General features: G+C 39.2%; 1 protein-coding gene across 2 annotated transcripts; it reads right to left on the reverse strand.

The window, feature by feature from the left end:
* Positions 1 to 79: 79 nt before the first annotated feature.
* SLC26A4 (solute carrier family 26 member 4) lies at positions 80 to 25,262 on the reverse strand. Of its 2 annotated transcripts, XM_064656313.1 has the most exons (20): positions 24,918 to 25,262; positions 24,424 to 24,563; positions 22,125 to 22,235; positions 20,348 to 20,538; positions 19,714 to 19,878; positions 17,029 to 17,181; positions 16,840 to 16,922; positions 15,744 to 15,891; positions 13,321 to 13,434; positions 12,463 to 12,540; positions 12,172 to 12,267; positions 10,606 to 10,712; positions 9,171 to 9,240; positions 8,758 to 8,850; positions 8,560 to 8,655; positions 6,612 to 6,842; positions 5,099 to 5,153; positions 4,637 to 4,782; positions 3,380 to 3,463; positions 80 to 2,873 (listed from the first exon to the last, which is right to left on the reverse strand). In XM_064656313.1, the coding sequence occupies exons 1-20, from the start codon at positions 25,070 to 25,072 to the stop codon at positions 2,850 to 2,852; spliced, it is 2,340 nt and encodes a 779-aa protein (XP_064512383.1). In that variant the 5' UTR covers positions 25,073 to 25,262; the 3' UTR covers positions 80 to 2,849. The 2 variants fall into 2 exon arrangements, with proteins under 2 accessions (XP_064512383.1, XP_064512385.1); XM_064656315.1 differs by lacking the exons at positions 22,125 to 22,235; positions 24,424 to 24,563; positions 24,918 to 25,262 and adding an exon at positions 21,632 to 22,114.
* Positions 25,263 to 25,898: the final 636 nt, after the last annotated feature.

The raw sequence follows: 25,898 nt of genomic DNA on the forward strand, positions 1-25,898 counted from the left end.
CCTCATAATAAGAATTAATAAGAAGACTTAACCCAAAACCAAACAAGAAATCCCCAAACATGCAGATGCAAGGAGCGTGTTTACAGTGTGCACAACTTTATTTTCTAGTTAATGGATACAATTACTTTTTCAAATGCAGCTTTTTAAAAGGGTAAAGAAACTTAAAAATACATCTCCAGATTTAATACCTGATATGCAAAGACAGAACAGTAATACTCAAAATGCATACAAAAATACCGCTTCTTCATCCAGCTGGAAAAAGATAAGCACACCTAGTTGTATTATGGATGTTTGAATTAGTACAAAACTGTAGAGAATTTCAGCTTTGTTGCAAAATCCATTATTTTGGTATCCTTCATTTTGATGGTTACATAGAAAATTAAGCACATACTCCCTGACCCACTGAAAGAGGGATTTGAAATGCTGTTTTTCAGAAAAAGCTGAATATTTTGTGCCAGTTAAATTAAGAACAGATACAGCCATGCCTGGAAGAACTATGCAGGCCAAAGACAAGTGCATTTCATCATACTTTATCACAATCACAGCTGAAATGTTGTATTTGGAAAGGAACTGGAAGACTGTTGAATATTTAATTGCTTTTTACATACCTGTACGGTCAGGAAATAGAGAAAGTTCAAAAAATAATGTAAGCCCACATGTCTGTTAAGTAAGAATCTATACTTAAACTTCACAGTGCATATGTTCCCTTGATAAAAAAAAAAATCACTGCTACCATTTTTTTACCATCTTTTCCATAGTATGTGTCCTGCATGACAATTAACTGAAAGCTCACTTACCAGTCCCAGGTAGAAAATTTTGCTTTTTACATAAAATGTACATGTGTTTTAGAAAGGCAATACAGCTTCTAAGAAACATGTCACTGGCCTTGTCCTTCTGTTACTGGCCTTGTGCACTGGCAACAGCTCCCTGTAGTCAAGTTTAGAGAAGCTGGGGCCATGGTCTAAAAGGGACTTCAGGTCAGTAAGGCGGGTAGAAGTGCCACCTAGCTGGCAAATGGGAGAGGAGGAGGACAGGTAGCATTAAAAGCATGAATTATCAAATCACAGCCTGGGCAAAAGCATTAGTGTAAATAGAAATTATTAGTACCATCTGAAGAGGTGCTGATTGGTCTGATTTGCCTCATTCTTAGATGGTGGAGATGCCCATCTGATATACAATGGCCTATGTCCATTATGCATACAATCCTGCGTTTTGCTGGCTTGGACATCACTTAAGTTCAAGCCTGTATTGCATGTGAAATGAGAAACTTCACTGACTGTTGTGAAGGCTGAATTTTTTGCCTTAATTAAGAGAATAAAGATGTCAGTCTGGTGCTGTTACCTACTATGTAAGATACTGCCCTACTGACAGAAGTTTATAGGATTTTTTCCCCACTGATTTTGATGGAGTTCTTTCAGGTCCTTAGGACAGAATAATTTATTTAGTGCTTAGCTTTACACCTGAGATTTTCCACTAACATTAACCTGCAGCAGAAATATTTGTGCAGTGTGATGTATGAAAATTTCTCTGATGTAATCAAATAAAGAGACTTAAATATGTGAAGATACTGAAGCTAATTAGCCCACACTGTTAAAGACATTTTATAGCAGGGCATTTCTTACACTGTTGTTTTTATCGGTTTCCTCACCATGAAGGGTTTTCTTCTCTTTAAAAAAATTAACGTAGTGCTAAAAAATTTAAGGTAGCTGTCTGTTTTACATCAAAATACATTTCTTCTTCATGAAAATTAGGAACATTAATTTCCTGCATATCTACTTTATATAGTCTGAAAGTAAGAATTAAAGTTTTGCAGGTCAAATCCTTTATCTTTTGTAAATGATTGCACTTGTGCGTTATGGACTTTCAAATGTAAAAGAACAGCAGCAGTTTGATGTAAAATATTAAAAGAAAAAATCTGCTATATAAAAAATATAACTATTCATTAAACAAAAAAATACTCCTATATTCAATTTAAAAACCCCATAAACCTCTATATTAGGTCACATTCTGACTTTCTTGCTTGCACTCAGTAGCAGCTTGTTCTACAGATTCCATTAAGCACATGGGCACCAAGGTTTTCCTTAATTTATGTCAGGATCTGCCTCTTGATGAAGGTTATGTAACCTAGCCAAAATAATCGGCGTGTACTTCATTTTAGGAATGATCATAAGTAGTAGTGCATGATTTGCCACAATGGGATTAATACATAACTAATGAGCCCATATCCAAGCGTCTTTTGAAACTTATCCTATTTAAAATTTTTTAGTAGTTCAGTGCTGTTTTCTCTTCATGTGACTGTTTCACCTATCACCTGTTTCAGTGATCTAACAACCTGCAGCAATTTAAGGAATTGCTTGGAAAAAATGATCGTGACACAGCACATATTCTCATACTAATGTTCTACAATTCCAAGCCTTGGCCAGCTAGAACTCCTGCCCTTTCTCTAGGCATTGTACAAATACTGAACGAAAGGCTTGCCATCCAAAGATTTTGGTCTCTTCAACTCTCCTGGGCAGACCACGAAGGAGTGTTTCATCCTGTACACAATGATGAAAGTGTAGTGCATCTTCTGCTTGACTAGTCCCAAAACTCAGTAAATCTTTTGTAATAATCTTCTGATTTTCTTTTTTATTAAAATGTATCATATTGGAAAGTGCTTGCTGTCCAGAATATTTCCAGGACAATGTTAGCTAAAATTTGGAGAGTTATAGAGATCTGTATCATTCAGAAAAACAATCAGGGTTTTCTTCCAGTGCAAAGATTGGTTTCATTGCAGAAAATGTTTATATAGTACTGGTGCGTAAATATTGCTGTGAGTTCACAGGCAGGACAGTACCAGCAGTCCATCTTCATGAAGCAAGTCTGCGCATAGCCTAGAGAAATGGTTTTTAAAAGGTGGAGAGAAACAGGCTGTGGTTAGTTCCGAGTATACACCACCTGGGAAAATAACACGTTTGTGTATGTGTTAACTAAAAACTCAGTGAAAGTACAGAGAAAGTAACTTCTGAAAAAAAAGCAGATTGTGCAAGAAGGTGTCTGCTGTGTTAAAAGGAGGAATGAAAGGGGGATGTTGAGCATAATTTTGGACTCTGGTGCCTCAAGCCTTACCAAGTCTTCTTTTAGGCACCTAATGTGTGTTTAGATCTATTTATAAGCCTGTGTAAGGCAAAAGTAGCCCTAAAGTGGCAGAGATGAGATGCTTATGCAGATATAATCTACTACCATCTCAAGAAAAACTTCACTTCCTCCACTCAGCACTGACATCCAGGTATCCAGAGAGGATATTTATGGAGAAGATAACAGTTAAGGGCCATACTCTCACAGCATGACTCAAAGCTACAGACAGAGGGATAGACACATTCAGTTCTAAAATACGTACCTCTTCCTGAACATCAAGTTCATCACCAGGCCGGCTTGTTTCTGTGAACTCTATGGGTTCTTTAGACTCCTGCATGAGTGCAATCTTGGAAAGAAATTGAGAAACATGATGAGTTACATGTTGTCCATATCACTGAAATTGGTTTTTTACTCTGAGGTACCTTAAGATAACTTCCACAACTTACAAGAACTGTTGTTTGCTATTCCTCGATGAAGATGTTGATTTAGTTCAGCTGAGAGGAACTTAAAAATTGCACAGCTTTTGGTCTTGTCTCTGCTCACATGTCTAGTTATAGCTTTGTAAAAATAATAAAAACAGGATCTATCTCTAAACTGCTGTGTAGACTGTATACACTGCATTCACAAAATGTTGATCTCTACTATAAAATAGTAGTATGCAAAAATTGTAAAAAATAAAGTCCTGTCCTAGTTATTTATCAGTAATATTAACTGTGATTGCTATTTATTCATAATACTGTAATAGTGATTGCAAGGGAAAGAATTGTGGTGAAAAAAGAGGAAGACATTATAAGACCATTTTGCTAACATGGGCCCACATCTTTACATGCTACAGAGTTTTCTGGTTATGTAAAAAACTACAGAATGCAACCAGGAAATGCACAGAAAAGGGCAGTAGGAATGAACACAAGCTTGGAATAGCTTCTGTACACATCCACACAAGTAGAATCAGATTGTAGCTTTGATCAGAGGTCTATGAAATATGAATAGTATTGGGAAAGGGAATTCATTGCAGCTAACAATCCAGAAGTCCAGCAGGCTTAAACCAAACAAGAAATATTTGTCATATAACACATTCAAAAGGAGAGAACCCATCTCCACAGGACAGTGTCAAGCTAAAATGTGTGAAGAGGTTCCAAAAGGAGTATGATAGACACACTGAAGAAAATTCCATCTGTGACAATTAAATACAATGTTACAAATGCAACCCTCCAGCTGAGGAAGTTCTTAAGCTGCCAGTTGTCAGAAACTAGAAAGTGTGTCTTAGGATGAAATGTTCTCCATATGTCCTGCTTCTCATGTTCTTTTCATAAACAAGCTCCTGGAGCAGACAGACCTTTCCTTTGATATAGAAAAATATTCATGTACTACAGAAACTGCCCAATTTACTACACTCTCACTTCTTTTTTTGTTCTACAGTTCTATGTCTAGTTTTCAAATGTGCCCTGCTGTAATGGAAATTGCAGGAATGAGTGCTAGATGATAGAAGGAAGGGAAGTGTACTACAAGATATCCTTACCTTCTCAAATATGGGATCTTTGTTGTCACTGTATGTCATTTGATTCCTTATGTAGAGCACAGCATCATGGACAGTCAAAAAGAACATGTCTTTTCTGACAGTGTCATCAAAGAAGGCACTCCGTTCCAGCTGAGATATAAGGTTGTCTGAATAAAAGAAAGTTGTAATAGGTTTATACAATCTGAAGTAATTTCAAAAATAAATATCAAAATGGTTGCAACAATCAGAAATCAAATATAGAGCCAAATGAATCCATCAATCATAGCTTTGGCCTGACTTTTACTTTCCATATTTCCTTTAAACCCCACCATTCTTTGTGTCCCACAAGAGTCCAAAATATTTATCAGCATGATAATTCACATATTTATTAGCACAAGTGCTCCCACAGACACATCTAGTGATTCCTTCTCATCTTCACTTTATTCTTTGCATGAGTGATAGTAGGAATATTTGGGCATTTACCTTGATATGAAGCAAAGTATACTCTCACATCAATTCTCTCAAACTCTTTGATTATCTAAAAAAAAAAAAATTACAACAAGTGCATAAATAAATAAAGTCTGTAAGGAGAAAATACATATATGTGTATGTGTCTATATAAGTAATGTGTAGGGACACACACTTCATTTTTTTCTGAGTGTCTTCATTGTGAATTGTGTGTTCTGTTTCTTCATTGTAAATACGGTACTGCTGTACTTTGCTGTACTTAACGATCCAGTTGTTAAGTGCCTGGTTGCTGAAGTGGCCTATCTTTGACTATGTAAGTGGAACTATTCATGTTACACACATAAATGTTACTGCCAATGAAGGTCCTCATTCTGTTCTCATAATATGAATAATCATCTCTCGAAACAAGAGCATGTGGGCCTGAGCAAGCATTTTCCCCCCATGCATGTGTGATACAATACCATCATTCGCTGGCACATGAAGGTTTTTTTACACAGATTCTTCCCTCATGCCATGCACCAGATGGACCTGTTCTTGGATGAAGAAGCTACATAGGGAAAGAGTCATATCCAAGCACCCCATATCTCTTTTGTCTCAGGAGCCAAAAATTAATTGAAACTATGCAGAAGGCTAAAGCAAAGCACACACCACTCCTGTATTTCACTGAGTTAAAAGGTGGGAGACTGGAATCTACCCCTGTCTCCCTGGTGTCAGGTAAGTCTCTTAGAATAGTGTTTTCAGAGGTGATTACCAATTCCATTCCTTTCTGTTAAGTGATAAACTAGAGTCCTGGTAAAAATCTGATTTATATATAGGCTAAGCAGTCCCAACTGCAAAATTAAGTTAGTGAAAGCAGCAATCTGAACATACAAAATATCCTAAAATACTAAAGTCTGAACAATCTGGTCCTACAGACTTGTAACTTGGCGCCAAAAAATAAGGGAAATACTTGGCCTTAATCTCTGCACCTCATTTCCCTCTCCCTAAACCAGGAATATTATCTCCTTATTATGTAGTGTGATGTTTGAAGATCAGTATAATGAATGTTGATGCAGCCCTTGATACTAGCGACAGAAAATACAAAGAAATTAATCATTCTTCCCTCCTTCATAATTTATTAATGAATAAATAAATCAATGGATAAATACTGAATAGGGATGGTAAAATGAAATTTTTACAACCTCTGTATAGAGTGAGCATCATCCTGTGCCCAGATTAAAGTAGGAGGCATGTGGAAAGAAAATATATAACCAAAATATTTCATAACATATGCATGTAAGGGGACCACATTTTGCAGTTAAAATTTTTGAGTACTTGACTATGCAACCTTCATATTGTTTTTAATGCATTTTTTTGCCACCTAAAATACACACACACCAACATTTTACCTTTTGCTGTATAAATTTTGAAGGCATTTTTCAACAACAGACTTTTAAAAACTCGGAAATTAACTTCAGCTAACAGCTCTTGATTTACATAATACTGACTAGTTTCATTTTCATGAAACATCAGAAAAAAACACCCTTACCGTTTTTATTGATCTCACAGCTACAATATCCAAGAAGGTTACTGCTCCAAAATCAAGAATGAGGCTGTGAATGGGCACCTTGGGGATGTTTACTTTGACTGGCAGTTCTGAATTCCAGTCCACCTGGATCTCTACTTCTTTGGTGGGAACTTGAAGATCTTGGTTGTCTTCAGGATCCTCATCAGTCTCAAAAGCTTCATTATTAATACCAGGTTCACTGATGATGCCATTCTAATGTGCAGATAATATACACGGAATATAGAATTTAATCATGGAGAAAGTTTTGGAGTTACAGAAAATACTTCTCTGTGATACCTTCTGTTTCAAGAACGAACAGGACAGATACTTGTGACCAGTACCCCCTGCTCCCAATCCTGGTAATATGGTTAGCATAACTAATGCCATTTTATAAGACAGGAAGCCATTCTCTATGGCTGAGCAGGTCATGTATTTGTTCCCTTTTCCCTTACTCTCAGGCCTTGAAGTCCTGTGAATGAAGCAGACAACTCAAACAGATTTCTTCTCCTCCCTACTGGCCTCAAGAGTCCTGGGCACCAGACTCATTACTCCCTTCCTTACCAGCCTTGAAGGTCCCAGACACCTGGTTGTTCTTGATGACCCCATCACAGAACAGAGAAATGTAACAGTGCACAGAGCACTGTCTATGACAAGTCCTAAGTGGGAAATTAGGACCAAAACTGCTGCTGGCGAGTGAGAGCTGTGACACCCTCCGCAGTGGTCAGGGACGCCTCCACTGTTTTCTGTTTTCTCTGAGTATTGGTGACTCATCTTCTTAAATGGAATTTTAAAGTCTAGATTATGATTGTTACATTGATGCATCAGACCATCTGACCTGATCTGCAGAGAAACCCTAAGTTAAGTTAGGGTCTAGGTGATTAGAGACTGTAAGTTAAGTTGTATTATAAATTCTATATTACGCTACTTATAAATTGTAGTACATTAATTCTGTTTGTAGAAATCCTGTGCCATTCCAATCTTAAATTCTGTGCTATACTAGTCACAAAGTTCTGTTAAGAAAAATAAAGCTATAATTGTAACTATAATTTAGTGTCATCACCATTCTGCAAGGATCCCTAAAAGAACCTGTCTGTCTCCTGTTGCATGACGTACAATAATTTAAAGAAAAACAAGGTAGAGCACATAATTACTTCCTTTCCTTTTATTTCTTTATTGAAAGAGCATCTTCCTGCAAACAGGCCATTATCTGGAAAAATAAGTACCTCAGAGTGATTCCCTCCCTCAATAGCTTCATTTCTAGGAGATATTTAAGACCAGTATTTTCAGCTTTGAATTAGATTTACTATATATGATTCTGTGGTAAAATTACCAGGTCAAAAGCTGGAATATCACATAAACTGAGCATTTAACGGCATCACAAATTGAAATATATACAGGAAATACTGCATCCTTTGAGAACAGAAAACAGATTTCTAAATTCCAGTTCTGGAGATTTACTGTATTGCCCACAGCTGTCCACTTCTGTAAGAGTTTAATTATTGAAATGCACAATCCATACTCAGACAAACATATGCCACTTTCTCTAGCCACTTTCTCTAAAGAGGATGTAGAAGGCTAAGTCTACCAGCCAACTGATACAGCTCACATGGACACATTCAAGAGCCAGCACTTTCACTGCACAGAGACAATCTGAGGTGGTGAGGGGTAGAGGTAAGATCAGGGTATCTCTTGCTTCCATTCCTGCTAACATTATGACTGTCACAGCTGTCTGAATCTGTGGGGTCTTTGGCAGTAGGCACACTGCTCTGCCAAGTCTCCTGCAGGTCATAGACTTCCTACTATAGTAATAAGTCACACTTTTCATCTTTATTTTAAAGATTAGTACAGAGAAATTAATAATTAAGGCTAAAGTAATAAGCTGCAACAGTAATCCTTTGAGAAAGAATCAAAAGAAAAAAAAAAGGTTTACCTTAGTAGCTTTTAATTTTCCCTTCTTGATTAGCTTTTGTATTTTCCTCAGTGCTTTGAGTCTCTTATTATATACCTTGACTGCATCAAATCCCACCTACAGAAAAAGAACCAAAATTATTTAACTTAACATAGAAATAATTCTGAGGAAATCTCAGGGTTAGTTAAGAGGCTTCCAAACCCATCACATATCACTTACTGTGGATTTGAGGCTGCTTTTCAGTCCATCAATGTTAGCATAAAAAATTGGACTTGCAAACTTGAGAATCTTCACACCTTCTGGTTCTATAACCTGTTGCCAAAGAATATAAGGTTTAGCAGCAACAACTATATTTTGACTAATAAGAAGCAGTTTAACTGTTTCAACAGTTCAACTACATATCTAATTCACAAAAATTGCATATATTTGCGGATAATTTAGCGGATTCAGTTTTCAGAAGCTTACTGCCCCAGCATTGATATGGACCAACCATCTGGATCAAGATGAGTTTAATGCTTAAACTTGTTATCTTCAAGGACTCCACTTCCAAATTCAAGTCCACAATATGCAAAGCACAACTTTTTCTTACACTGATTTATGGACTGAAGGGAAACAACTCAGCAATGACTTACATTTTTGTAGTCCTTGACCTTCTTGTAGATGTCTGTGCCAGGAATGTTTCCAAAGCCTCCCCATGAAGGACTAACAAAAACAAAAAGAAAAGATATTGAAGGTAAACATCATACACGGGCACTCACAGAATTGAAGGGATTGCTGCATACAGACTGTCTTAGACTCTCACAGTTTGCTTTCTAATGCCAAACTAACAGACTCATTGCAAAAGTGTTGGATCTATTTTGTGTTACTGTAGTGAATGGGCCTTTTAAAGACAAGGTACTTTAGTCTCCCCCTACTTCCTGCACCATTTTGATTTAGAGCTGAGTGGATAACTTGTTCAAGTTTGTTTCCAGAACCAGAAAAATATTTCAAAAGCAGAGTAATTTAGTTTGAATTAAAAATAGAAAAAAACAACCCAAACAATTTTTTTACTCTGAAAAAAATTGATCATTTTTTTCAATTCATATCAACTGAAACAATACATTTACATTCTTTTCAGGTTATGTAAATCTTTTTGTCCAACCTTTTTAATTTTTATTTCAGTCAATATTAAAACCAAATTATTTTGCAGTCTCCAGCATAAATTTAACAGTTGAAGTAAATTGATTTGAAGCTTGTAAAGCTTCATCTCCCTTTTATATTTTGATTGCATACATCTGAATTGAATTTGGGAATGTTTTTTTGAGGCTCTTCAAATTCCATTTTTTATAATCTACTACTGTGTAACAACTTCTGCAAGGCTTTACTTTTATGCATTTGCTGACAGTGCAACTATCCTTTGGTAATGCTAGTAACCATATTCTGTGGACTTCAGGCTGAAGGTAAGGAGTTATGTCGTATTTTTCAGATAAAAGATCAATGAAAAGTAACAAGATGATCAAATAAGGTACTTCAAATCTACCTTTTCTCACCATTCTACTCCTATATGTTCTTTAAGCAGCAACAAATCGGCCATAAGCACAAAACTTTTTCTTACTCTCATGCTTTCTCTTGTTCTTCTTTTACAGGCATACGACCTTGCATAAGCACTAAGTGAAAAAGTTATTTGCATCTGCAACATACTGTAGTACTATTACCTGCTAAGAGTTACTATAATGATCAGTTAATTACAGAAGCCATACATCTGTTTATATTTTATCTGGAATGTTCCTATCCCTTTCCAGAACTCAGCTATGTGGCTATATAGATAACATATGGCTAAGTACCACCAGAGTGGCCAACATGATATGAAATAAATACTGATAAAATAATGCAGCTTCTCTTTTATCAGTTTAATTAAATAATAGCACATAAAGAGTGTTTTTTTTCTAAAAAAATAGATGTTTTTAATTTCAACATTTTTGTAAACCCAAGCAGATTTTCTGCCACAAATCATCTTGCTTTCCAGCATATTGTATTCCTTTTTCATAATATAACACTAAGAATTACTTCTGATCTTGTGTTACTTACAACTGAACTCTCAGCACAACTGTCAGCAATCCAAACAAAAGGCCAGCAAGTAATCCCAAATCAAGTCCCAGAACGATGGATGCTATACAAGTAAAAACCCAGATCATCTGGAAAGGAAATAAGAAATGTGAAGTCTCTTAATTATAACATATGACTCCTGGTCACACTAAAGAATCACTAGACCAGACATCATGAGTAGCAGATGAATTTAATTTTGGAGATGATTGCAGTACACTGGCAATTAGCTGACTTCATACAGAAGTCTTCCTTCAAGATGCTTCTATCCATCACTATCTTATTAGGCATGGTTAGCTTTTTAGGAAATAAGGGGTTTCTTTAACATAACAACATTTTTCAAGGATCCAGTTACTTTGGTGAAATTAAAGGCGATGCAGCTAACCATTGCATTTACTTCTTTCTAATGGTGGCAATATTTGTTAATCTTTCTTTAGAAATTGGGAAGAATTTATTTTACCGGGATGTAAAATACTGTAAGATGCCCCACCTCCAGACATATAGGGAGGAGAGGGGATTACTCAGTGATAGCTAAGAATCAGAACTGTTGCAAAGAGAGGTGTTTCATATTAACAGGTTGATGGCACTCTCTAAAGCCTCCACTGAATATTCAGGCAGAACAGTTGAAGTGCACTCCTGAGTTCCTTCCTACGTCACTGCTCAGGCAGAACACGCAGTAGACTCAGTCTTTCAAAAAGCTGAGTGCTTACACTTCTCACTGAAGTCAGTGGGATCTTTTGCCTATAAACTAGTAAATTATTGACTAAAATACCTCAGATCTGTCCAAGGCAGGTACTGCCCAATGACACTAACTGTAAGATCTAACCACAGTAAGGACTGCATGGAGAAAATGTCTTCCATGCAATCTTTTCCTGCCCTAACAGCCACAGTGAAGGTCTATTCCATGGAAAACACAGTGGGAGATGTGAGCAAGTACCCTGAGATATGGTTATAGTGGTTCATAAGAGAAGTCTGTTCATACATCCCTTAGCATGCCAAATGAATCTACATTCTAGCTTGGATTAGTCTTGCTACAAGAAGAAAACATATCTTCTGAGGGCTACCTGAGATTACACAGGCAAATAGGATGCTAATGTGGTAACAATATATGTACATGAATTAAGGAAAGGTCAGCTTTTTTGACTCACTTAAACTGTGCAAAAGATAAAATCAGAATGGTAAAGGTGGCAACTGGTCATCTTTGTTCTGCTTTTCAAGCCATATCAACACAAGATTGCTGTGTCATCACTGCACACGAATACCCTGATTGGCACTCTTACTTGGGGTATAGAGAATAAAGAAGATAGCAGAATACTATGTCAAACTCTAAAATGGGGAATTTTTAACTGACTTCATGGCACTTGAATTCCAAGGATGCACATAAAAGTTTTCTGATGTTAACTCTACAAAATCCTGTTTATGTGGTAGTTAGAGGAAACTTGATGGCATTAAAAAGCTAAAAAAACCCCCCAAAACCCCCACAAAACCAAACCAAGCAAACCAGAACCAGAAAAAAACCTCCTGGAGAAAAGAAAAAATTAGGCCACTTACAGCATCCACTTTATTCTGTCTCCACAGACGCGGAACATCAAACACTTGCATGAACATCCCTTTCAAGTTAGCTATGACTACAGCTGCCAACACAGACTGTGAAGAAAAATGATGAAAAAGCAGTATTCAGAATCAAAGGTGCATATTAAGATAGTGCTCAACATTACACACTATAAACCACAGCCTTGTCTGTAATCAGTCACCATAGTTTATAGAGGGACATTAATCTTGTCCATCATAGTTGAGCATTTGCATCTGATGTGGCTGTGCTGCAGAGGAAGAGTACAGTACCTTTTGTAAGGGCTCCAGCAATTTCCCCAGGGCAACAATAGAAATCAAAACAATCCCAGCTGAGATTATACCAGCAACCTGCAAAGAATAGAGTGTTTACAGGAAATGAATTTATTAAGACTCTACTGTATCTTTCTAGGATTACAAAGACAAAGGTACAAGTAGTTGCACATTCATTTATTTAGGAACAAGGAGACCCTCCAAAATGTCATTGTGTTTAGGCATATGTGGGCAATCATTATACACACTTCAGCTAACACAGAAGGAATTCAATCAAGCAGGTAGTCTAAACAACTACATGCAAGGTAGTAGCTCTCGGAGAGGTTACGTTACACAGATAGATGAATGGAGCAATCTGCATGCCAGCTGGAAAAGGGCTTGCTGGATAACTTGTAGTTCTCCAATGTTAAAAAATGCAAAACTGTAGTATCGTTAAACAAAATAGCTTACTCAACATGAGAAGGATGGCACATGGGCTGAGGGTGAATGGCAAATGGCAGCGCTGTTCAGGCCAGCACATGGGAGCTTCAATATAGCATAGCCAGCTGAGAGAGATTTCCTCCCTCATTCTGAATTCCTACTGTGACAAACTCAGTCCTTTAATTGGGAATGAAATTCTGGGTAAACTAGAGTTGAAGGATTTCTGATCTCTAAGGTAACTCATGTAAAACTTGATGGCCCTCTTCTGGCAGAGCTACAAAAATGATTCACAACCAGAGCACGAGCTGCGAGCTAAGATACCTGTGCCTTTCCATGTGCCACAACACAGTCATTTTTAGGACTATTTTCACCCCTCTGTGAAATCTGTGCACTATCCAAAATTAAATTTACTTGTGCACAGTAAGAAGAGGTCATTACCTGAGTCTTTCCACCGGTACTTTCTTGGACTGCGGTCCGTGAAAGAGCAGTAGTTGCAACAAAACAAGAAAAGGCACCTGAAAAAATGTTGCTGATCCCAAAGGCAATAAATTCCTGAAAGATAATTGGATGATGCTGTAAATACAGATGTCTGAAGATAGTTCTGCAATGGAGAATGACAATAGCTTCTGCAGTAGTTGATAAAGTAATAATATTGAGAAGAGTATGAACTAGTAATAGCTGTTAAATGTTAACACAAATTCCTTTTGTGCCAGTGCAGCTACCTCTGTTTGAAAATCAATACAAAGAAGTTGGTATACTCCCCCTGATGTGGACATATTTATCTGAGTATAAAGGTGTTTAAAGCTTATTTCCATCAATTTTCCTAACATTACTAAGAATTACACTTGTCTAATTGCATCAAGAAATCGTAGTAGTGTAAATTTAACTCCTAGGTATCATCAGCTAAACAAATTATTTTGATCAGTACCAACAGACTGAGTTTAGACAAGCCTTTAACTAATACAAAGCATTATATTATTAGTAGAATTAATAAGGAACTTTGCAATAAAACACAATTTCACTGAAAACTTTTAGTTTATTGAGCCAGAAGTTTTTCACTCTAAACATCTCAATGAACTCACACTGAGTCCCAAGCAGAATTCTCATATATTTGCCCCAGAGTCACAGATGCTGGTGCCTGTTGATACTCATTGTGCACAAATGCCAAGGACCATGGGAGCTTTATGTCCCGGGATCTGGGCCATTCCTCTGCTGGGAAATAAGGAATTTGGGACCTGCCTGCAACCAACCCCATATAATTGACAGAAACATTGTTTTCACCAAGATGACACAGGCACAGGAGCTTTTTCCTCACTGCAAACTTCTAAAAATATAATTTAAGATTTGAATCCCTTCTTTTCTCCAAAATTAAATTTCCTGCAAGTTTTTCATTAAGCTTCATCTAAAAGAGTAGGATTTTGAAGTCATGTTCTTTAACAGAACAGACCTATATGATTCATGCCTATTCCTGTGTAACAGTTGGGATCTGTGAGAAAATGTTGGAAGTATAGTTCCTAGTGTTCTTAGGTCTTATTAATCTATGAATCTGTGAAGACAATATAAACACTGGCAGATAATAATATTGACTCATCCTTCAAAATTATTTTACTGCCTGCTTTTATGATGTTATTTTAATTTCTCCCGATCAAGTAAACTATTTGCCCATCATTCAAGGCTGCATTTAACCTTTGTTATATGTAAAATTCATAGTATTGAAAGGAAGGCAATTTGCTTTTATAGACTAATTCTTCTACTACAATATTTAACAGTATTGTTAAAGCACACCAGTGCTGGCTGAACATATTCAACAACAGAACAGCATAAAAAGCACTTCCAGGATCATGTTTTATTGTTTCAGATTTATTTTTGGCAACTTTAAGACAAAGTGTTACCAGATATGAACTTCGTGGATTGTAAACTGACGACCAGAAGCATTGTTTTCTTATGTACTGCAAAACAGTGTTTCCAAAATCAAACTTTATGTAATCCATTAGTACTAAAATAAAGGACTCATTAGACAAAGTACTCAGCTTATCTATTTATGCAATGAGTGCATCTTCTAATATGCTCAAAGGATAAAATTAAAAATTACCATAGATGCAGGACAAGGAAGCTTTCTGACATTTTTCTTCCACACCCATGGGCAAGCCACAAAACCCCCAGTGAAAACACTGAATAAGTGCAGGAATCCTGTAAGAGCTGGTGACTGCACAGCTCATGTCACATTCTAGCTATGTGTCCTTAGAAACCAATGCTTAAAGTAGTTCAGGACGTTCACATGCTGGTAGGCGTTAAGTTTTGTGAAGCTGCAGGACTGATCTATTAGGTTACAACTATATTTATAGTGATGTAACTGGTGTCATGCTGAGAAGTACAATAATTTATTAACTGAAAAGTTCAACTGATACAAACCCTGCAGGTAGACTAAGCCTAAATAAGCCTGTCCAGAGCAACTTCTTAGCTTGACATTGCCTTTCCCTGCCCCAGCAACACATCTCAAAATACGCCTTAAAAAAGGAAATGAAAAGTAGGTTGCTAAAGCTGGCCATGCCAACTTGACATCAGCAGAAAATTCCTCTGTACAGTGCTTACCCTTTCAGAGCTACTGAAGTCACTAAAGCAACACAGAAGGAAGGAATTAGAATGAAAAGCCCATACTGAAGATAGAGCACATCTGGCTCATCTCTGTGTGGCCATTCCAGTTAATTTTTTTTTCAATAGTTGAAAGAATTTCTCCTGTCAGACTTCAGCACTCGTCTGGAAAACATGTGTGAATGGTGTTTCTTTCATTTGGATACATGAGTCAACATGAAACAGAACTTACATTCACTATGTTTATAAATGTTTTTTGTCATACATACCTGGTTTCCATCAATAGCATAGTCATACTTGGTTGCATATACTTTTCCCACAGATACGGCAATAGCATAAGCAACAATAGCAATGGAAAAGGAGGCTGCTATCATCTGGGAAAACAGGCTGACTTTTGGAGGTTCGGGAGGCAAAAATCTAGCATTTAGAAAATATATTAGTGTTACCAATTTTGATTAAATTCTGTTCTTACTAGAATTGTCAAGGAGTTTGAGGTGGAGGCATACGGGTTGCTTATAATATGAAGTGTAATGTTTCAAGTTAATAAAAAGGTGGAAACAGGCCATTGACATACAGAACATGCTTATCTAGCTCACCATAGCCCAAATCCTGGTGCTATTAGTCAGCAACAAAGCTCCCATTGTTCTCAGCATGACTGAGATTTGGCCTTATGATAGCAAAGTGAAAAACTACATTTTCTGAAGCACTGAATAAAGAATGTATTGAATAGTATGATGAATTACATAAATATGTTAATGACACTTCATACTATTAACATATTTCTTCAGAAGATCTCAAAACATTTTATCCCCTGCTGTGTTTCCACAAACTTTAATTAATCAAGCCCCGAAGACCAAATGGAATGTGAAGGTTACTACTGTGAAGTGCTCTGAATCTTTCAAGTAGAAGTCTCTACCAGTATAATACTCAGCATCCTTGCTCCTATGACTGTGGAAGTGACAAGATTGATTGGGATAACAGTAGTGGCATGAATATGAACCACAGTGGGATAAGTTAGGTCTACAAAAACTAAATCTATGCAGAATTTCTTTATTACAATTCCTTATTTTTTTGACATTTTCTATAGTCACATAGTCACTTCATGAGCATGAAGCAATTAATTATCAGATGAACTTAATGAATCAGATAGACATTCCTAAGCTCGTTTTACAGAAGAAGGAAAGCTATGCACTATATTTAGGTGGCATAATTGACAGAGGCAGAAGTAAAACTCAGGAAATCTCCAGATCTCAGTTCTAAACTCAGGTTACAGCTCTCAATGTTTCTTTCATGTCTTTTCTCTTAGCACTGTCATTTTTAGCCAATTAAAATAATACCTATTTCCCAGAAAACAAAGACACTCACCCTCTTGGAATGCTCTTAACAATGCCTGCATTGTATTTTTTTTCCAAGTCGGCAGCATATGAAATGCCAGTGGCTACTATTGTCTGCAATAAAATAAAACAAGAGTTTTAAAACTTAAAAAGGTTTCTTGTCTTCCTGTAGCTAGACCCATCTATTTTATCTGTTTTCAGATAATGCCCCTTTGCTTACCACAATAACTTCTATTGGTATAGGTATTGGTATCTTGTGTTTGAACCGATCATTGAGTTCTTTAACTACCATGCAGACAAAAATGGTGAGGAGTCCAGCAATAAGATCTGCAATGTTTGTGGTACCAATTTTTTCAAATGTTTCAATAAGAGTCTGAAAAATAAAAATTACAATGTAAAACATGCCCGTGCCCACTTGAAGAATGTGAAAATACTCATGAGATGATCCAGATCCATGAGGTTTTGGAGAAGGCCAAGTAACTTCTTTGTTCAGGCTTGGAGAAGCCTGAGGGTCATGTATTGTCAAGGTGCTACAAAATCAGTAAATTAATTTAATGGGGAATTTAACAGAAAAAGCATAACTGCAAGAATTGTCCACATAGGGGGCTTCTGCTTCCTGATTTTTAGGCAATTAATACTAAGTAAGAAGAGTTAACTCCCTACCTGTAGTTTACCTCTACCTGTATTGGAGCAAGGAGGGGAAGATTACAGCTTCTTCACTTTGATTAATAGCACAGAGATCCTCATTTTTCTAGTCAAAAGAGAGCTACCAGATCCATGGGCAAAACTCTGGTTCACTGTATGCCACAGTACATGTGGTTTGAGGATTTCATGTTTCCTATTTCCATTGCTGACATACAGAGAATGAGTATGAACACACAGGCCCTACCAGGCTGTGAAGAATCCTACACTTCAAAAAATGTCACTAAACCTCACTTTACAGTACATTAACCAGTCCCAGACTGGAGCATTCTCACAACTGGGCTGCAATAAGCAGCTCCCTTCTCTATCCTTGCTATGCCCTCGTTTGGTCCTATTGTCTCTTGCAAGTAAGTGTACAGAGAAAACAAGAAGGGATGGTTACAGAAAAACCACAAATACTCCTCTGTCCTCCTCCTAAGCATCAGGGTAGTTCTCATGTGCCTGCTGTCTTCAAGAAAATGTAATTATTCCATGCATAGTGAAGCAGCTGTAACAGAATGATCTAATAGAAAAGGGGTTAGAAACAGACTTCTTGCATCCAGGTTAGCTACCTCAGTACTGAGCTGTTGGTTTAAAGAAAAGGGGAGGTTTGCAGCAGCAGCACCCTTCTGAAAAGGCTCTGGTTTTGAAATAAAACATCTAAGTGTTTAATCAGCTATGTTTTATAAGCTAAAGAAGCTGCCTTCCTGAAACACTGGATCAGATGCCCTCCTTTGGTTGACTGAAGCCACTTCTTCCCTGTTGTACTGTTTACCACGGATCCCATTCTTACTGACCATCTCTTGCACGACCCCACTTCACAGAGAAACAGTAACTTTGTAACTTTGGGCCGTGGATTCTGCTAATGTTGGATGTTTAGTGCTGCAGTTTGTTAAACACTACTTTTGAAGCAAGTCCAAAATTTGCTGAAGCCGACACAGCCAGTCACTGGTTGAGCAGACCAGAAATCACAATTTCTCTGCTCTATATGCACCTGCAAACACACTGACTTGGCTCACTTATAAGAACACAGAAGCTTTGAACTTTAACCTAAAAAGTCAGCATTCCACTCAGGTTTGCAGGAGCTGGAAGAACCGTGTAATTCCTTTTAAAAAATATGTTCTACTAAAGGTACCACCCATTCAATAAACATAAACAAGAGATGGAAAACCTGCTGGATTAACAAATCCATCACCCGACAGGTCTGCTTTAGGGTGTATTATTTGTTGCACCTAATTTTCCTTTTTCTGAGGGAACAAGTTTTCATTAATTCTGAAAAGGCCCATAATATAATACTTTTCCCCCCCCCAAATAATCCACTTGATTTTTTTTCTAAATTTTACCTTGCTGCTTGTAGTTATATTCATCCTATTACTGCTGATCTAGGTGTCTGATGTATTTTTGTTAGTCTGGTTGCCAGAACTGGCATGTAAAATCTCTAAATATACTTTTTTCCCCTAGAACAGCCTCTTTTAGAACCTGCTATTCTAATATGAAGCACTATGGAAGATCTAAAATACTGTGAACCTGATTAGTTTCATGCTGAAGTCATTGACAAATTCAGTAATTTTCCTGGGAAAGGATACTATTCTGTAACGTTACACCTCTAGGAATTCAGTATTTCTGTAATGCAGCCAAGACATTTCTCCCTTTGATAATTTTCTGTAAGATCAACAAATGGGGCTGTGATAGCAACATTTAGCCTCACATTTGCTAACCAGTAGGTACCTGGCCCAAGAGTGGGAGTCCACATCCTTCTTTAGGTATTCACAACCATGGCTACACAGTGGAATGGAGAACAATGCCCTCCACCAGAATGACCTGCTTGGGACTGGCCAGCTTTGGAAGATGATCTGACAGTGTTAAGAAATGATGAAATATCCTCCACAATAAGCCAGAAAGCAAGGGGTGGGAGAAAAAGCAGTCTCCAGCAGTGAAGAACTGTTTTGCTGGATTTAAACACATTTAAACTTTATGTGAAAAACTGCTCTGCCCGAAAAAGGTGGCAATAAGACTTTCTGTCTGGGGAACCCTGAAAGCAGCTACTTAGAGCCCCACAGCTATAAATGAACAGCTGCACATCTTCATAAGAGTGAGAACTAAATGAATGCCCTGTACTTACCATATATATATGAAGCATTCCTGTTGGAAATGGAAGCAGAAGATAAGCAATAATATAAAAAATTTGTCATAAACCCAAAACAGATTAGAAGGGCATACTTACATATATGATGGAAAGGACACCATTATAATTTTTAGTCGAAACGTTCAGGACTATTTTCAATTGTGACACAAGCACTTGAAAAGCAGCTGCAGTTGTGAATCCCCCAACCAGTGGATCTGCAAGGTACCTCACAATGAAACCAATCTGGAGGACTCCAAATATTACCTGGAAAAATCATGAAGAATAACAGCTTGTTGAACAACAAAAAAGTACATTTTTATTTGGGGATCTCTTATGCTTTGTCTTTTCTCTTTGTTGATACAGAGTCTTAGGACTATATTCCCCCATTTCAGCCTAGTGTAGCTTAGTGTCATCCATCCAAGGAACTAAAAGAGACCTGAAGAAAGGTGTGAAAGGAAGCTCTGGGAAATGCACCATTAGCACTTAGTTCTTCTAGTCTGCAATCACAGGGCTATTCTGGTCTCTGTGCTCCCAGTCAGGCTGTCACAGACTATGCCCAGGATAAGAATAATAATCCCCCAAAAGCTCTTCAGAGTTTGAGATAACTTTACTCCATTTTTGTGTTTTACTACAGGAAAATGTCTGACTGGCCTGGTAGGTATTTTCCTGCCATAGGTTTTCCCATTAAAATTAAAGCACTGTCAACCTGGTGTCTTCAAGTCAACTATTTTACCTGTAAAATTCCAACCAGGAATGTGAGAGTACTAGCAATCAGCACTCTCTGTGCATCTCTGGATTCAGTGTCTATCAGTGTCCCAGTAGCATTAGTCCCTGTAGCATTAATGCTTTCTATGAGAAAATGCTCATCAGGGGCCATGCTCAATACAACAGATCCCACCATCAAACTGACTACAGGGAATGGACCTGTAATGACAAACAAAACACACTGAAGTTTAATATACATTGAAAAGAAGCTTTTATCAGACTAGGCAAGAAACTCTAAATCAGAAAAACCATGTAATATTTTAATTGGGCTACATTAGTAGTATTAGGGGCCCCAGAGCTGCAGCACTGCATACATGACACAAAGATACAATTCTTTTCTTAAATAAGTTGCATTGCTCATACAAGTACAGGTGCAGTTTCATGCTTTGCTTGAGCCAATTTAGGGCTGTACCAAGGCCAAAAGGGGCAACATGTTCAACACGTTCCAACCATCTCCCTTGTATCAGCACCACAACGAGACAAAGCAGATCATCAATCCAGGTGAAAGCAACATTTATTTGAGTTTTGGGTTTTGTTTGTTTGCTTGGGTTTTGGGGTTTTTTTCAGGGTTTTTTGTTTGGTTGGTTTGTTCGGTTGGTTTGTCATGGTTAGTTTTCGGCTGATCCAGAGTGCCATATAGCTACATGGTCAGGGATCCCGTGTGCTATTATATTGGCTAAAGATGACTGAAACTATACATTGGGCAAGATATAGAGGGAGTGATCATTGTGTCAGCAACACACAATCTAAAAGTAATCATATTTGTTGCAGTTATTTATTAAAATTTTGCAGGAAAGGAAAACGTCTCAAAACGTCTTAAAGAAGGATAAGTTAATTTTACAGATACCTTAGAGAACACTTTATGAACAAGAGTATTGGGAATAGCATAAAAAAAGGAGTGCTTGATAATCTAGAAAGTAGGAATGCCACCATAAACAGAGGTAACAACTTAGATCTGGATAGCAAATGTGAGCTGATAGGGTGGAAAGAGGCTAACAAAGTTGAGAAAACATACAGAGGCATTTGATGCAGCAGAGAAGAAAACTGATGAAAAAGCGTAATACCATGCCAAAGCTCTGGGGGGTGGAAACAATCTATTCTTAGTAGAAACAAACGATGAAAGACCAGATTTTGTTGGAATGAAGAGAAAGGAACTTCAGCGATCAAGCTGTAACAAGAATTTTAAATGTGAGAACTGACAGGAAACAAATTTCATATTTAAAAGTATTCAGAAAGAATCAACAAGGTTTACCCATAGCCTTGATGTGAGGACCTAGAGCGAGGCTGGAGTGCACACACAGGTTCTGGGTCTCTGCGACAGGCAGGAAGAAGATACTGTCCACAGTAATCAAAAAGGATGCAGCAAGTAAGGCATGTAGAGAAGACTAAAAGAGCTCTGTTTTAGCCATCTTGAGCTTTAGCTGATAGACAATATGTCTGTCATTCATACTGCCTACTGAGGCCTTGATCTTGTCATTTCTTGCATAGAGTATAGCCAAAGACAAGATTTAAACTTCAGCACAAATTCAAGCAAAAAGCAGGGGCACAACTGAAGTTAGCTATTATGCACAATTGCCTGTATAGAGAGGAAATAAGCCTTAATTTCCCTAGATCCACCAATATTAATGTTCAGCATAGCCAATTTGGTTCAGAAAGTAGTTATATTGTATGAAATATGAATGTCCACAGTAAATATTAACATTTTGTAATAGATAATTCACTGTAACTTGAACACACGCAGTTACCAACTGAGATGTGCCTTGATGTTCCGAGGAAAAAGTATGTCAGGATGGGAAAAAAAGCAGAATAGAGACCATATCCAACAGGGACTGCAACCAGCAAAGCATATGCCAAACCTGAAATGATAGATCATCAAAATATCAGATTTAAAATCTCTCAGCAAACTCCTGTCTTTTCTAGAATAGACTTTCAGAAAGATTTACTGCTTTTGTCCAGATGCAATTTAGAATGTGTTTTGTCTGTAAATCAGTTGCAGGCACATAGGTGAGTACCAGTGACTGTAAATGACCGTATATCCCACACTGGTAGTTGGATGAGTAAATATTGAAAGTTGTTCCTATATTCACACAGGTAGTACAACATACAGGCTCAGATGGGAAGTTTAAGCGGGGAACATTGTTGCAAGAGTGAAAGGTCTGCCTCTTGAGAGATAGGGGGGGGATATATGAAGTGCTCTAGTTATAGACAGAAATTTCAAGCACAGGCTCTGAATTATTGCACTACAAATATGCTTCAGTGTGTTCAGCCCTTGTGAAAATTAGGCTACTTCTTTTTCCAGTATCAGCTTATAAACTGAACTACCAAAAGTAAGTCACACAAATTTGAGAGTTTTGGTTCTTCTTCCTTTGTGCAAGCTGTCAAATCCAGCAAATAATAATAAAAAAAAGTTGCCTTCAGTATCATATCCCACTAGTTAGCTCCCACTGCCGAGCATAGTATTCTCCTTCAAAGATGCTGCAAAAACCTGTAATAGTTCAAACAACTGAAGTCCTGGTCATACTACTGTGACTGGTGGGAGGGCTGCAAGCAACACACATAGCTGTTGGGAGTTTAGGACTTCAGGGACGTCAAGATCCCAGAAGCCTCTTTTTTGGCAAATATTTTGGCTGATTTTCCCTATAATGCATGTTTTAAAATGTCAGAACTATTATGTTTTTCAAAATTATAGCTAGGTTTAGATTTGCACTAATTTGAGTTTTTTTCCCTTTTTTCTGTTTTGTTTGTTTGTTTGTTTGTTTGTTTGTTTAATACATAGGTGGGATACCAAACAGTATATTTCAGAAATTGGTTTTACAAATGGATTCTATTTGGCAGAAAATCAAGCCACTGAAAAAAATAAATGAGGAGATTACAATCAGAGCATAATAACTGTTATAAGTCATATGAAAAGTCCATCTAGCCCAATTCATTTTAAAAAGGCAGGGGAATCCTGTAAGTGTGCCACTACCTTCAGCAAAGATCTTCCAGCTCTGATACTCTCTTTGGGAATTTCTTCGGGAAAGAATCACTTGTTTTATTCCTCAGGTCACCCTCTGTCTGAAGCAGAAGTTGGTAATGCTTTTTTTCTGCCAGTCTGTGCTTTCCTAGCATGCTCCAAGGGAACAGACAAGAGGGAGTACTTGTGGCTAATTGGGAATGCGTAAACTGCTTTGTTCCTGATGTAAATCTTTGTCCCCTTCTGCAAACACTGAATTTTCATTGAGGTGAAGCGTGGGGTTGACATAGCTAGCTTTGCCTGCCTCAGTCCTCAAAAATTGTGAAAATAGTGTAAGAACTCTATTGTGATGAAAGAAATTAATGTAGTGGATGTGTCAGAGTTATAGCTAGTCTTGTTTTTGACGGATGCTGCCTCAGACTGGATGGTTCAGCCCTTTGAGTCTTCCTTAAGTAGCTTATTTTAATTAATTTCTGCTTATTTCTGCCACTTCCTTATATGTTCATCTACTGAATGCTTTACTAATAAATGCAATAAGGCAGTAAGGAAAAAATATTGCAAGCCATGTACCATGAAAATCCATCAAGTTAAAATTTTTTTTAAATGCGAATATGCCACCACATCCTTAAGGGTTGTCTTCTGTAGATATCTGAACAACCTTACGAGGTGAATTTTAAAGAGGAGTAGGTATCAAAGTTGCATTATTTTAGGGCAATAACCAGATTTTTGTAGGCGGCTGCAGGAGAACTATAAACTTAGATAACCAAGAAAGAGAAATAAGACCACACAACCTATCTGATTCATCGCAGTGTAATTAAAATTTTAAATATCAGAATGGATACTCTTTGAGTAAAACGCTTGGAAGAAAAGTTAAATACATCTTGATAGCATCTGAAAGGAAATTTAAATCTTCTAGCCACGCAGAGGAAAAGGAATAAGTTAATTATTTATTGCAAAATAATACCTAATATCTAGTATTAAATAACAAGCCCCAGATTTGTAATTCCATCTGCATAACGTCCCTGTGTTGAGCCAGCTCCCTCATAGGAAGGTCCTGGAGAGCGGGGCACCGGCGTGCCTGGCTTTACCTTGAAGGGTGGCGACGAGGCCGGTGCTGACTCCCGAGATGATGTCGCTGATCAGCCACTCTTTCGCCCGGTAGTTGGGCAGCCACTCCAGGATGGGCAGAAAGGACTTGGCAATTTGAAAGGCCCTTTTCCTAGAACACCTGCGAGAATAACAAGTAATGAACACACCCCACGGGGCTGCAATTGGAGAGCCCCAAGAACCCCGAGACTCCCAAGCTGACAGAGAGCTGAGCTGATGCACATCAGTCATCTCTTGACAGAGACTGACACTGTCGTGTCTTCCAGACAGGGACGGGGCACGTACTGGTGCCAAAAGTGCGGTCCCTGAAGGAAGCACCCTGCCGGCAGCTTCGATATGCTGAGGAGCAGGGACGGGTCTGCCGACGAGTCTGGCGTTGTTCGGGCCACTCCATCCCTCTGCGGGTGGAGTTCGTGGGCGCCGGGACCGCGCGTCCCCCGGCACCCCCAGGTCCCCTCCCGCCGCCCGGACCCACCTGCAGGCCGCCTGCGCCCGCTCGCGGAGCGTGGGCGGCAGCGGCGGCCGCCGCTCGTTCTCCTCCTGGAAGCCCGGCTCGCTGTAGATGGGCCGCGCCACCACGTAGTGGCTGAGCTCTGCCGGCTGCTCGGCCGCCCGCCCGCCCGCGGCCATGGCCCCGCCTGAGCCGCCGGGCGGCGAGAGGCGCCCGCGCCGGCCCCCCCTGCTGGCCCCGCCGCCCTCAGCCCCGCTGCGCTGTCCGCGTCCTGAACCGCGGCTCCGACGGCTCTGCCCGCGCCCGCTCCCCGGCCTGGGGCAGGGCGAGCCGGCCCCGCCGCAGCCGCACTTATACGACCGGCCACGGCCCGGCGCTTTATTTACGGGCAAACAGAGAGACCCGGCTCCGGGCCGGCCCGGGCGGCGCCTCCGTCCGCCCTCCCCCTGCGGCCCCAGTGCCCCTTCGCCAGCCCCGGTCGGGCGGACTCTCCTCCCCCCCTCCCCCGGCACGTCCCGTCCCCTCGGGCGGGGGCTGCACTTCAAAGGCGGCGGCCCGCGGGCAGGACGCGGGCGGTGTCGGGGGTCACCGGGAGCGGGGCTGGTTGCACGCACACGGACCCCGCCGACAGGTGATGGTCTCTCCCCCTCCTCACCTGCTGCCCTGAGGAATCTCCTGCCCGCCGGTGGCCGGCCAGAGCGCTCGCTGCTAGGGCGAGCCTAAGGGGCTGAGATAGGACCGGCCGCGCCTCACACTGCTTAGCTGGTACCGGGCTCCCAAAGCCCTGCTGCATCCCATGGGTTAAGTTTTAGGAGTCGGCTCCGTGCATAGATACAAACGCCTGATAAACAGCACCTGCTCTCCAAACCACCCCGGAGCTCACCCAGCCACCCCAGTGGGAAGGAAAAGTGGTTTGAAGCCTGCGGGCTCTTTGTGTCACATCTAAAACGACAGAAGGTGGTCCGGGGCTGCAGCTTCTGGTTTGCCCAAGGGGCTGGGGCAGGG

This window comes from Pseudopipra pipra, chromosome 5 (assembly GCF_036250125.1).
Source record: "Pseudopipra pipra isolate bDixPip1 chromosome 5, bDixPip1.hap1, whole genome shotgun sequence".
Taxonomy (NCBI): domain Eukaryota; kingdom Metazoa; phylum Chordata; class Aves; order Passeriformes; family Pipridae; genus Pseudopipra; species Pseudopipra pipra.

Coding starts and splice junctions, on each gene's coding strand:
- SLC26A4 (XM_064656313.1), bottom strand. CDS start 25,072: ATGGCCGCGGGCGGGCGGGCGGCCGAGCAGCCGGCAGAGCTCAGCCAC. Junction 12,541..13,320: donor GTACCGGTGGAAAGACTCAG/GTAATGACCTCT, acceptor TATTCTTTGCAG/GTTGCTGGTATAATCTCAGC. Junction 4,783..5,098: donor ATACTTTGCTTCATATCAAG/GTAAATGCCCAA, acceptor TCTTTTATTCAG/ACAACCTTATATCTCAGCTG.